The sequence below is a fragment of the Oncorhynchus masou genome, chromosome 24 (assembly GCF_036934945.1).
Source record: "Oncorhynchus masou masou isolate Uvic2021 chromosome 24, UVic_Omas_1.1, whole genome shotgun sequence".
NCBI classification, from domain to species: domain Eukaryota; kingdom Metazoa; phylum Chordata; class Actinopteri; order Salmoniformes; family Salmonidae; genus Oncorhynchus; species Oncorhynchus masou.
In genome coordinates this window covers 85,744,149-85,758,745 of record NC_088235.1, presented here as the reverse complement: position 1 = coordinate 85,758,745, position 14,597 = coordinate 85,744,149, and the positions used below count along the sequence as shown (strand labels likewise).

At 40.3% G+C, this 14,597-nt stretch overlaps 1 protein-coding gene across 5 annotated transcripts in view; it reads right to left on the bottom strand.

Annotated features, from left to right (window-relative positions):
• Positions 1-1,034: 1,034 nt before the first annotated feature.
• The window catches only part of elavl4 (ELAV like neuron-specific RNA binding protein 4), a 69,558-nt gene continuing 55,995 nt past the window's right edge, over positions 1,035-14,597 (bottom strand). For 4 of the 5 annotated variants that reach the window (XM_064935378.1, XM_064935380.1, XM_064935382.1 and 1 more), the window contains 3 exons: positions 10,183-10,408; positions 7,849-7,887; positions 1,035-4,943 (listed from right to left, as the gene is read on the bottom strand). In XM_064935378.1, the coding sequence (XP_064791450.1) occupies positions 4,616-4,943; positions 7,849-7,887; positions 10,183-10,408 (593 nt within the window). In that variant the 3' untranslated portion in view covers positions 1,035-4,615. The remainder of the gene's footprint in view (positions 4,944-7,848; positions 7,888-10,182; positions 10,409-14,597) is intronic. The other variant, XM_064935379.1, reaches the window with a different exon arrangement.

Sequence of the window (14,597 nt, the reverse complement as noted above, 5' to 3'; positions counted from 1 at the left end):
GACTACAGAAAAAGGAGGACCGAGCACGCCCCCATTCTCATCGACGGGGCTGCAGTGGAGCAGGTTGAGAACTTCAAGTTCCTTGGTGTCCACATCACCAACAAACTATCATGGTCCAAACACGATAAGACAGTCGTGAAGAGGGCAGGACAAAGCCTATTCCTCCTCAGGAGACTGAAAAGATTTGGCATTGGTCCTCAGATCCTCAAAAGGTTCTACAGCTGCACCATCGAGAGCATCCTGACTGGTTGCATCACTGTCTGGAATGGCAACTGCTCAGCCTCTGACCGCAAGGCACTACAGAGGGTAGTGCGTATGGCTCAGTACATCACCGCCATCCAGGACCTGTATACCAGGCGGTGTCAGAGGAAGGCCCTAAAAATTGTCAAAGACTCCAGCCACCCTAGTCATAGACTGTTCTCTCTGCTACCGCATGGCAAGCTGTACTGGAGCGCCAAGTCTATGTCCAAAAGGCTTCTTAACCTCATCTACCCCAAAGCCATAAGACTCCTGATCAGCTAATCAAAGGGCTACCCAGACCCCCCTCTTTTACGCTGCTGCTACTGTTTATTATCTATGCCTATAATCTTTTATTTTTTTTACTTAACATTTTTTTCTTCTTAAAACTTCTTAAAGCATTGTTGATTAAGGGCTTGTAAGTAAGCATTTCACTGTAAGGTCTACTACACCTGTTGTATTCGGCGCATGTGACAAATAACATTTGATTTGACATCACTCTGGTCTACGGAATCTAGCACCTAATAACCTCAAACTCAACTCTGGATCTCGAAGCCACTCATTTTTTTCATTGTTCCTATCTAATCAGGGACTGATTTAGACCTGGGACACCAAGTGGGTGCAATAAATGATCTGATAGAACAGAAAATCAGCAGGCTCCAGACCTCGTTGGGTAAGAGTTGAAGACCCCTGATCTAATATATTACACTACTTCTAAGATGTGAGTTTGGAGTAAAGCTAAATACCATGTGCAATTGATCACTTAATAACGGCATACAAGAGAATCAACAACAACGCTCTTCAACACCTCATTTTATTGTCCCAACATTCAAAAGTACAAATAATTCAAACACAACAGTTTTATGGAGAAAAAAAAAACATTTACAGCAAGATTTTTTTGTTTCCAGTTTCAGAAATGACCTAAACTAGCAAGGATAACATGAAGTCATTCATCGCAGTAATTGGATTAATAATAAGGATAAGAATACTAAGAATAATAGCAATAATAATAATTGATAATTGATAAGGAATAACATAAATAGGAGAGACCAATTCGGCTCTGAATTTTTTTTCTTCTTTTTTGTCTTTAAAGATAGTTTATAGATTTTCAGATAGTAAACAAACACATTTCAGGAGAAAATGAAAAATGACAAGAGCCTTGTTTCTCTCTTAACCTTCCCTCCTACACTACTGGCTGTTGATTTCCTATTGGCAGGCTGCCACTAGAAGGCGCTACAGGGGATGTGTGAGCCATAGGGGTTGGGCATAGACCGAGGTGACGCATCCCCATGTTTCAAACACCCTTACAAACACACACACACACACACACACAAACGTGTTCACAAACACACTCATGAGCATGAACACAGTTCAAAAGACATAGGAAATATGTTCACACATCAGAACAACATTCTACTGGGGTCGTTGCATAATTCAAGCTCCAAACAGCTCTGGAGCATGAAAAGGGGTCTGTTGGTGTTCTGAGGTCAGAACTGTATAGTGGTTGGATGATGACAGATGGTCTGCCTAAGATGTGGTTATGAAAGAGTATATATATATATATATATATATATATGCATGTGTCTGAGTGTTGACAATTTTCCTACACCTCATGTTTCCTGGCTCAACAAAATCCAATTCAGTACTTCAGGAACCATTCCCCATCTTTACCTTTCAAAATATATATCATATTATAGTATATAAAATATAGAATGGGTATAATCCATTAAATACCTTCAGTATTTTTAAATAGCAACAACTGCCATAAGTATAGTTAGTGTACAATGATCAAGATCTCTTTAAAGAGATGTTCTTTTGTAATTTTCAAACATGATTCTCTAAAAATAAGTTTGACTCTTAGGTGAGTTGACTGATTAGTCCAGTGCAATGAATGACCCTCAAATACAATGGACATTTGCTCATCGAATTCAGGTGCCTGAGCCTCCAAAATTGGATGTTATAAAATGTTTGAAAACTGAAAATTATGCTTCAGACCCACATTTTTGCATAAAGTTTCATCACAAAGCGGTAGTGTGGAGGGAGGGTGTGGAGTGGCTTTAAAACGACACAAACTGATCACAGGTTATATTGAACCAGAACAACTGTTATAACATTATATTAAGACTAAACTGTATTGAAAAAGATTTAAAGTTTTTGTTTAACAAGACAAGAAAAAAGCAATAGCAAATTTAACTATCAACTAGGTTATGCATAGCGAGTAACTGTTTCTAGTAATAAGGGAAGAGCGTTTTTAGTTTTCAACTTTTAGATTTTTTTATATTGTAATTTATATCGGTACAATATCGGTACAAAGCACAAACGTACTAAAAGTTCTCAGTGCAGTGGACTAATGGAAGAGCCTCTCCCCTAGTCACTTTGTTCCCTTTTGCTCAGAAACGTCACCCCTCCCTGTACCAGATTCACGCAAATACACAGACAACAGAACAAATAAATATAAAAATAAATAAATAATCAATATAAATAAATAGTTGAAGCAATGAAACAATCAATCGATCAATAAATAAATGAATAAATAGTTATTTTCTAAGCTTTTGTTCGGTTTCTTTTGCCGCGGCAGATACCAAAATTTTTCTCCAAATCTTTTTTACATTTTTTTTTACAAGCGACATGACAACATATTAAACAGGATTCCTCACGTGTTTTCTAAGTAACTGAACCATCACTTCATAAAGTTGTCATATGAAAAAGACAAGCTCAAACAAAAGACAGTGACAACTTATATAGATATAGATATTGTAAAACAAATGTAGACTATATATTATCTATTTGTACACAACAAATAAAGACACAGTTGTAATAGATCCTTTGAGGAAACAAATATCTAGACTAACAGAACTAGCTAATTATTATTGAATTTTGACAACGCTTCACACTTAGCAAGTAACCTAAAAGTCAGCAAGCCAAAGAAAACTTGTTAAGTGATTCTTACACGGCCCAAAGTCCGTCATCTGGTATTTCAGCAAGAAATAGTCTAACCAGATGGGGGCCAACAACAAAAATAAACAAGAACAGCAGCTCAATTCAATGCCAACATCGAAGTATTTTTTCTCTGAACAACACATAGAACAACAAATGTGGATATTTAAGATATGTGAATCATGTAATATAGCACCTACTGTTGATCGCTAAAGGAAGTTATTTTAAAATTCCACAAAAGTATAGCAAAGAAAACAATAGATAATGTATGTTTTCTAAATGGATAGATGTGTATATATTCATTACTGATATCCCATAGGTTGATGACAAAAAGAAAACAAGTGGACAATGGGTCTTCTTGCTTTGGGCTCTCAACTGTGAGGATGGTTAGGTCTTGAAAGACCCCTCTCCCTTCCCTTTTGGGTATCGCTGTTGAATAATTACGCACTATGAAAAATTACAACGATCACCCGCCTCAATTTGCATCCCTTGACAAAACCTTCCATCTACAAAATCATCGCCAATCAATTTCTCCTAAAAACAAACAACCTTTGCTCCTAAAAAGTACCACGGCAGAACGAACAAGACAAGGTGGCGCCCACCCCTCCCCCACCGCCTAATTAGCCAGTCAAAATATTTTTCTATTTTTTCAAATCCAGATTCTTGTAAAAATTCTTCAATAATTATTTTAATTATCATATTATAAAAATAGATTTTCTTCTCTTTATTTTTTATTTTTCTAAACGCATTTTCAAGCAAAGAGATGTTCTCTTTGGCAACAGTGTTTTTTAAATCCCTTAACCTGTCATCAGGATTCCTAACCCATCCCTTCCCTCTCCCCATCTCCCAAACCCCAGTGAGGAAAGACGGGTTTTGTTTGCAATACAAAACAAACAAATGTTAGAAATTCTTTTTTCTGCATCAGAGAAAACAGGATTGTGTCATCCCTTAGAATTGTTAGGGGGTTTTAATATACACAAAAAATGAATGAATGGTCACCAATTTAAAAAAGAGCCCCCTCCCTTCTTCTGTCAGGGAGGCATAATTCTAACGACAGTGGATCCGGATTTAAAAAAATAATAAATCCTCAATCAAGACCAAGAAAGTTAAATCTAAAAAGGACATTCTCTTCTTTGAAATAAGGGGACTGGTTTTTGCTACTGTTTACATAGAAGAGAAAATAGTTTAACAACCACAAGAACAGAAAGGATATACAACAGGAATCCTGTAGAATCACAGGGGTTCCAAATCATGGATATTTTAATCTTTCATTTTGTAATACTTAGGCAACATTGGCTTATAGTTCCAAAGTTATAGTATAAGCCATTTCTAGTTCTTTTTTGTTTGTTTGTTTGCTGTGTTCCTTCTGGAGAGTTGCTGTGTTGGGCGACTGTAAGGTGGTAGTGGTAGTGGTGACAGGGGATTTGGAGTGAGGAAGGGTTCAGGACTTGTGGGTCTTGTTGGTCTTGAACGAGACTTGCAAGACGCGGTCTCCCAACCGGTACCCGTTGAGACTGGCGATGGCCATGGCTGCCTCATCGTAGTTCGTCATGGTGACGAAGCCGAAGCCTTTGCACTTGTTGGTATTGAAGTCGCGGATGACCTTGACGTTGTTGACTGCTCCGAATGGCCCGAACAGCTGCCATAAAACGCTCTCGTCAGAGTCTGGAGACAGGTTGTAGACAAAGATGCACCAGCCAGTGCCTGTGTGGCCAGGGATGTTCATGCCCACCAGGCTAGTCATGCTGTCAATGGTGATGGGAGAAAACCTGCACCACAAGATAGACAGAGAGAAAGAGAGAGGGAGGGAGAGAAAAAGTACAATGTTAAGTGAAACAAATGCCCAATTGAGAGAAATAGAAAACCAACTGCGTGTGCATGGATTTACAAGCATTGAGATTGCAGGCCAAGGCATTTCCCTATACACTCAAGTTCCTCTCTAAGTGTCCAAAGTGAACCTCGCCATGACCCCACTCTCTGAGTGTCTCTCAGGGAGAGTTGCGATATGCAAAAAACACATTTCTAATTCACACATGTGTATTAAAACACTTGTACATGTGTGAAATAGGACAAATAAAACCACCCACCCACATACAGTACCAACCAAACAGTTCTAGCATTCCTGACCATCCTACATTGATTATTACATGTGCAACCCAGTGCACATGATGCACTATGACTAAGGGTCTGTCTGTGTACTGTATCCTCCTGCTAGACTATTTCCCCTCTGTGTGCCTCCATATTGACTGAGTGGCCTTTTCTCAAGGCTGACTGCTCTGTGGGGGGCCTGCTGGGAAATGGCTTCAGCAGCATCCGAGGGAGGGAGGGATGCACAGGGGAAGCTTTTCTCCCTCGGTCTTCCTGAGTGCCTCTATTGGGAGCTAAATTACAGGAACTTGCTGAATTAAAAGATTTTGAAATTCATCAGAGATTGAGTATGCAACCAAGTAAATCTGCACTTATTCGCCTTGTAATCTTCTCCCTTTTTGCGATAGAGATTTGAATGCTCAGTTGACTTCACTTAATTGCCTTTCCGCTTAAAGGAAATTTCCACTTTAAATAAAAGGTAAATTGGATAAAAGGTTAATTTCTTATGCCACCTCTCAGAATGACTATAGGCATTATTGGGTATGCTTTAATTGAGATTTCCGCTTTACTGCAGCTGTCTCTGAGAAGCCTCCCTTCTTAAGGAAGGGAGGAAGGAAGGAGCAAACTAAATGGAAAATGGAAACACTTTACAACCCAGTAGTATTAGGAACAAAGTGTATTCCATCCACCCACTCCTGCAGTCATCTGTTGTGGGGCGGATGAGGATGACAGTGATCGATAGTCTTGCTCAGACCACAGAGCCTCTAAGTATCGGCAAGAATCACTCAGACCTTTCATCAGTACTTTGGCCACGACTTGAGCTTTAACATTTTTTCCCAACACAATATCCTTTTTGGTTCTTGTTTGTGTCTCATTACAGTCCCTGTGTAAAATGTATATTTCCTAACAGCAAGTCTTCCCTTCACTAGGGTCTTAAAACCTCTAGTCACGTCAAGGCCTTTTCTAACACGTTCAATTGTATTCGGATCTCTCTGTCTGGGTGAAATAACACCTCCATAGTAATTTCGATGCAAATCCAGGTATGTGTGAGTGTGTGAGGGTGAGAGACAATCCGGCTGGCTAACAGAGCCACGGAGGAGACTACAGTGGTGTCTAACAGGGCAGGATCAAACACACTGTGTGGTTCTTCCATAGAAAAGGAAAGGAGTTGCATAGCAACAAGGGCTGACCTGCAGCCATCCCACCCTCCCCTAGCTCCCACCTCCACTGCTCACTTCTAAAGCACACTGACTACTACTACACTTGCCTTTGTTCATTAATCATCAGCACTTCAAACCATGTGCCAAGCAAGCAAGAGGCTGTTCTGAAGGCAGGGCTTGTTGGATTTCAGTATTCCAAAACTCTACTGCTTTGACAGTTTGTACATTTTCAATAGTCTTTGCCTTGGCACTGTGTTGTTCAACCAGCAGGCACTGCAGCATATTGGTGAATATTATAAATGTCTTCTCTTCTTTTTGTTGTCATTTTCTTGGCCAGATCTTTTGCATCCCCCTTCAACTGAATTAATTGTTTCCTGCCCCCAGTACAAATAGAGGTATGTTAGACAAACGAGTTGCTGCCTGGGACATTGAGGTAGAGCTATGCGCTAAACAGTCTTTCCCATGCATCATTCTGTCACCGTCTTATAGTTGAGCCTTCACTCTTAGCAAGAATTGCTGCTAATCACTGCTATGGAAACCGATGAATTCAGTGGATTTGCTCTTTTCACAGAAAAAGCTATTTAATCATTCCATTTAAAAAATGTAAAAAGCAAATGCTTATTTTTCCATGCTACATCTGGGATCACAGCCTTTCTATTCCAGTGAGTGGACATCAAAGGAACTCACTGATTACTCTAACATGCAACAAAATGTCATCAGCTGATATCATGATGTCTCACAGCCGCTTCACTTCATGTTACATCAACAGTAGCAAAAGCAAAAGTTATGAATAAAAAGAGGTGATCAGAAGTTGAGCTGGCTGCAGTGAAACAGCATTTCCTGCAGGGATCCAGGTGTCTCCAGCCTCTCCCATCTTGCCCCTTACTGACCCCTTAACCCTAACGCCCCATCACTACTGCTTACTGCTGTAATAACATGTTGTAATAAATGTATTATTACAACCATTATGGCAAGTCCTATTGAATTGGGTGGTTTGTTATTGTAAGTTCCATTCACTGCTTTGATATTAGTGTTTTCAAACTGAACTTGATCCCAATGTAACATCTAAAGCTGGACAGAGGTTAGGCTAGAGTACCTGAATCCGGGAGAAAAACACGCCTAAAAACAAGAGCTACACACAAGAGAACAGAAATATACACAGAAACTATCCAAAGCAATCGGAATGTAAAAGTCAGCACTCATCATACTCAAAGCAAATTGAACATTAGAAAACAAAAGACGATTGTTTTCCTTTTGGACTAGTGGTTGGTGGATTCAAATTAAACAAGGCTAAAGAAAACCAAAAACATCAAGGCAGAATAACCTTGAACTGATTCGAATGCAAGTGACTTCTAAAAATGAAGAAAACAGGATAGAAATCATTTTGTCAACATGGACATCTGGCATTCGGTGAAGTTTTAATTACCTCTTTACGCCATAGGCCATATTAAGCAAATTGTCCAGCCTGTAAAGAGAAGGAGGGTTCTGGGGTTAATGCCAGGCAGATGGTTGACTCACTCAATGGAACTAATTCTACATCCCTGCCTCACTCAAAGAAGAAAGACATCCAGAGATGGGCCATTACACTGAGGAGCCCCACCAGTCAGGGGTGGTGTCATTCACACAGCAACAAAGCAGCAGGCTAGCAACAGTACTGTACAGTGCTAACACAAGAGGCCACTCTGTGGCCCAATCAGCCAGCACACAGCGACATTTTCTTTTTTTAGCATGAGGCCCTATGGAGAGCACTCTCACGCTCCACACATTCTTATGCTGCACGGGGCTTTCAGAGTGGTTCCGTTGTACATCTGTGCTGTTGTGTTGAGGTCAAATCATTTATAAGTAATTTATAATTGTGAGTTAAGCCATAGTATTGATGTCAAAGAAAGTTTTGAAATCTTGTCTTTCTCAAATTCAATGTCGATCCTGACAGCATAACGAAATAATGATTATTTATGTCATAAACTATGAAAACTGCTTTACATCATTATTCCAATTGCCCCTCAGGTACTTTGGCATTAAGTTTGTCATTTTCAAGAAGGTTGAGAGACAAATTGAACATATATTATACTACTAAATAGTATAATAATTCAAAAAAAATAGAGTTCTGTCAGTGTAATGGTTTGGAATTTTTTGAGAGATGGTAAAGGTTTTAAGAGAGGAAGATGACAAATCAGCGAATAATGTTGCATGGTTTGGACTAAGTAAACACTACTGAATAGTAACTGACCCCAAAAAATAGCTTTCTTTTGACACCTGTCCATGTAGAATGTCAAATGGAATGGTGTTTGTTAGTCAGTTGGTCGGGAGGAAAAATCAGACCGGTCCTGCAGACAGATAGTCACTGTGCTCAGTGGGCCAAAGATGGAAGCCACTCAGCCACATAAATCAGAGGCTTTTTGAGTGAGCCTTGCGTGGCCACGCAATGACCATCATTTGTCACATGGGTCTGCACTGTCTCATGTCTTCGTAAGCCTTTCAGCCTAATGGAAGGGTTGGGAACTTGGGGCCATTCTAAAGTACCTCTCCCTTTCAAAACACTGTCTGTGCTGCAGGTCATCAGTGGGCAGAGACGCCGTCTGTGAACCTGACCAAAAAATCTAAACAAAGCACAAAAATGTGTTGACTCATTAAAGCAGCAATTAGGCCATTATGCGGGCTGGGACTGAGCAATCTGCTTTTGTGGGTAAATTAGTCAATTGGACTGGAAACTCTGAGGAGGCGCTTCAGGCCGCTGTGCTGGAGACATCTGATGGGCTATTGCTGTAAAAAAAAAAAAAAAAAAAAAAAACCTGCCTTGGATGCCAGCTTTTCACAAACCCTCTCCAAGCCCACAGCATACAAAAGTGGTGCCTCTCAATGCATGTAAATGGGAACCGTCCATTTAAAAAAAGTCTGTTAAATTAAAACCTGCTCCTACCTTAAATATAATAAGCCTAATTGACCAATTACTGTCATTAATAATGTGGAGCATCACTAATAACTGAAATCTACAATATTTTGCTTAAAGGATTATATTGCCTTCTTAGAGGTGGATCAGACAAACAGGCATTATATTGACTGGTGGCAAATGGGCAACATTGTCAAGATATGTGATGCATTTCTGTCTGAGTTTGTGGATTAGGTTCAGCCCTGTGGCTGTTGGTTGTAATGCTGAGGAAGTTGAAAGGCTCTGGATCTGCAGTGCTCAGACCCTGGATTCTACTGAAAATCATGTTGTATATTCCTAACTTTGTTGGTCTAACTTTTCATAAATATATATAATTTTTTATTATAATAATTTGCTCCACAATCTTAAATATTTTTTGGGTTCAGATGATCATTTTCATATATTCTCATTGGGACTACAGTCTGGAATCGGTGAGTATCAGGCTAAGTATGTGTTGGGAATGAACAGTGGATGGAAAGAGGGGATGACAGCTGGTTGCATTATGGAATAAGGAGGGTGATGAGGTGATGTGATGGAGACATTGTGAACAACAGAACCCCACTGTCTCTTGTAAACAGTTCTTCTCAGTTATGGGTGGAGCTCCAGGAAACCCACTCTTTGGAAGAAAAATGCTTTCTTGGTTGAATGCACAAAGAATCAAACATCGTATTGGTGACTGATGACTTACAAGGTGGTTGATCGTTGCAATTAGACAATAAAATGCCATACTCAAGTCTACAGTACATATAACAGTAGAAACATATATTTGAACCAATAGCCCAATGGCTGAACCTGACCTCCCGACCCTTGTTGTGAGCCCTAGGTATTTACCTGAACCTCTGGGCCTGGTGGTGCAGGGGGCCTGGGTACCGGCGGTTGGGGGACTGGTACAGCTGGGACAGTAGGGCTTGGCTGGTCTTCTGGCTGGGGTTGTTGGCGAACTTGACGGTGATGGGCTCAGCAGCTCCAGAGGGCTTCTGTCCATTCAGCCCCTTAATGGCCTCCTCAGCCTCTATCCTCTTATCAAAGCGAATGAACCCCACACCCCGCGAACCACCTGTGGGGCCAACACATCACAAACATAGGGGCGTCCTTTTACTTCATGTGGTTCCGGTTAGATTACACACACACACACACACACACACACACACCCCTTATTATCTCTTTCATACATGGTAGAGAGGTGATGTCTGTTGTTGCTTTTAATAACATTGAAAGCAACATTTTGTAAAGGGGATACTATGAGTTGGTCATTATTTGTATTCCATACAGAGAGGGATTGTGTTATGTGTATAACAGTGTTATTTGAAGAAGACAGTATAGCGCAGAGGGAAAAGGCGAAGGCACCACCATGATTTTCTGTGCTGTCAAAGAGAGGAGGCTATGGAGGAGCTGATGCCTGCTGATGCAGAAATGCTGTTGTGTTGTTTGTGTGCTAGCTGCTGTTGTGCCGTGTCTCCTCACAGCTCATTGAGGCTACTCCGTGAGGTGCGTTGGACTCAGCACACACTGCAGCTCTCCTCCTAGCTGATGGCCACACACTCAGGCCTCACGCCATGTTGCTGGCGACATTTGAGTCGTCTCGAGGCAATGTTTTTTGACCGCCACCTGAAAGTAACATTTGGAGAGACGTACTGCCCAGGAGGTCTTTTCTTGGTCTCCATAAACGCGTGCTGCTCGTTTTTAATGAGGCTGGCTGACTGGCCCAGGGGACACTCGCTCAGTGACAGCATGCTGCCAGGACTATTTGCATAATACTGTGTGTGCACATCTATACACCACACACAGAAACACTTTTTATTGTCATTTCTCTCTCACAACGCCGCTTGCGCTTATTGATGTTTTTCTGTTCCGCTGTCTCATTTTCTTCTCGAATCAGACTCTTTTGATATGTGCAGCCCTGAACAAACATTTACACACAATCTCTCCAATGCCGAATGCTTTCATTCACTCTAATGCTGAATAATTTAACTTATGGGTTGCTGCAGCTCTTGACAGACTCTCCCAATCCCTCCCTACCTTCCCTGTACCTGTACAGTATAATTAGGTTGTCACTGCTAGAAAATAATAAACACAGTCTGTTATTCCAAAGGGGTCTGAATTGTTGGCATACAGCTCTGGCTCCGATGTGAAACTAGGGTCACTGCTGCTTCGGTAGAAAATAATGTCATACTGATATTCCTAGGTGGTAACAAGTGCATACTGTTTTTGTACATTATGTTGATTTGTTTGCAGGGTTCTACACTAACTTTTTCAGTTGTTTGCACCGTCACGATTTGGTTGCACAAAATGTTAAAAACATTTTTTTTCAATAATTGATGATGACCAGTTCCATAATGTACCTGCATTCCATACATAACCAGGCCAATAATGACTATCTTTTACATTAGCATGCCCTTGTGTTCTTACAAGCATGCCCTTGTGTTCTTACAAGCATGCCCTTGTGTTCTTACATTGACTTGGAGAGATTTACTGTAACGGCAAAGAAAAGACACTGTTACAATAAAGTGCTAAATGTATTTTTTGCAGATTTCAAAGTACCATGTTTTCTGCGAAATCCATCTAGAGGGCAGAACTGGAAAAAGGATACTTGATACCAAAATGATATCACAGTAAAAAAAACGTTACCTTTCCATCTACCTAAAACGCTTAGGCTATCATTAGCATTGCTAACAGATACACAAAGTGGTAGACTTATAGGCCCTACTCGCACCGCACACAGCAGGGCTCGTCATTCAGATAAAATTTGCCAGAGGCACACCAGGCTAGTGCCAACTGAAAGCTACTGGTCCGAATGAAAAAATACTGTCCCAGGTCAAGATCTGACAGGAACGCAAATGATGCGTGCATAATTCCAATAGCTGGTGATTTGATCTTTCATTTACGGGCTATCCAAGTAGCCTATACAGCAGGGCTCTCCAATCCTGTTCCTGGAGAGTACTCTCCTATAGGTTTTCGCTCCAACCCCAGGTGTAACTAACCTGATTCACTTCATCAAGCAGCTAATTATTAGAATCAGGTGCTCTAGATTAGGGTCGGAGGGAAAACAGAGTTGGAGAACCATGCGGCAGGTAGCCTAATGGTTAGTTGTTGGGCCAGTAACCAAAAGGTTGCTGAATCAAATCCCAGAGCTGACAAGGTAAAAATCTGTTGTTCTGCCCCTGAGCAAGGCAGTTAACCCACTGTTCTCTGGGCACTGAAGACATGGATGTTGATTATGGCAGCCCCCTGCTCCTCTCTGATTCAGAGGGGTTGGGTTTAAGGATCTGCCCCTTTTTCCCCAATTTTCGCCAAAAATGACATACCCAAATGTAACTGCCTGTAGCTCAGGCCCTGAAGCAAGGATAAACTTATTATTGGTACCATTTGAAAGGAAACACTTTAAAGTTTGTGGAAATGTGAAAGGAATGTATGAAAATATAACACAATAGATCTGGTAAAAGATAATACAAAGAAAAAAACAACCGTTCTTTTTTATTTTTTTGTACCATCATCTATGAAATGTTTTTGTTAAAGAATTTGGATCAAGACTGCCCAAATATACCTCATTTGTTTATTAATAACTTTTCATGTTCAAAATTGTGCACTCTCCTCAAACAATAGCATTGTATTATTTCACTGTAATAGCTACTGTAAATTGGACAGTGCAGTTAGATTAACAACAATGTAAGCTTTCTGCCAATATCAGATATGTCTATGTCCTGGGGAATGTTATTGTTACTTACAACCTCATGCTAATCGAATTAGACTACGTTAGTTCAACCGTCCCATAGACGGGACACCGATCCCGAAGAAGTTTTTAAATGCTGAAGAGACATCCCGAAGAAGTTTTTAAATGCTGATGAGACATTTCAGTTGAATGCATTCAACTGACGAGGTATCTCCCTTTCCCCTAATGTTACAGGGTTCATACACACCATGGAAATTACAATTCAAGGACTTAAATGTTATATTTAATTGTTGTAATAGCCTATAGAAAAAAACTCAATGTATATGAAAAAGTATGCATTACCACCCAATAGCATTATGCATTGACATTATTTTTACACTCTAAAATATGGTGTAACGTAAACTCACCCCATTCCGTACAAACGTGCGCAACCTCAACATTCAAACGAGGCTACAAAGAAAACTAATGGGACTGTAGCGACTGTGTTGACTTCAAAATCGGGGGTGTGAACTAGGTTTCTATTCAAGCGTTGATCGACATGGTAAATGGCTCTATAGTATTGGAGAAAAGTAAAAAAAAACTGACCCTCCATTACATCGTGACGTGTCATGTCGTAATGTAAAGCACTCAGAAAGCAACTATTTCTTTCTTACAATCTCTCTCCACCAGGTGTAGCACTTCTCTCATCCTTTAAAAACAAGAACTGGACAGTGATGGGGGTAAGGGGGGATACCTAGTCATTTTTTGCATCATCATTGCACACGATCATCATTCTCAAAGCTGCTGTTTACTTCTAAGATCACTTTCGCACCACCCTAAAAACCCGATTCAAATTCGACACAAACCTTCAAATAGGTATGTAATGACACATTATATAAACTCTTTATAGTGTTTTATTTACATTTTAGAGGCGATAAGTTAGACAGATCGAGTGAACAAAAGCAATTTTCCCACACGACATCTCTCACTATCACGCATTAGTTTTGCTTCCCCACCCGCCATTTAAAAAACGACCCGACGGGGCTAATTGCCTGCTTGAATTATACAGAAACAGGCAGTGTTTAGGTCATGTAATTGATTATGTTGGAAAGGAGAGAAATTGTGCTTTACAATGGTATTGATCTGGAAGTATTATGTTTTTGGGGGTGCTAAAATAAGGGCAATTGTACGAGTTTATGTTACGTATCACTGACCCTGGATAAGCTAGCGACTGGGCTAACACAGCTAACCTTTTAGGTCAATAATATGCTGTTTTTATTAACATTTTGTTGGCTTTATAAACATGAGAGAAATTGAACTAGCTAGTAGCTAACGTTAGCTAGTTAGTTGTATTTAGGTAGCTTACATGGTTAGCTGACTTTTCTCAAAACGAACTTCAATGTGGCTAGCTACTTATTGTCCCTAATGCTAGCCTTTACAGCCAAATATCACTTCAGAAATGTATTGATATGGCCAGCATTGTAGACCATTTCTCCGCTCTTGCTGCAGCTTTAGCTCATCTTGAATTAACATAAATGCTGTGAAAACCAGCGTACTGTAAACATTCTAAAGTGTGCTTGGTTTTGTTGACATGTTC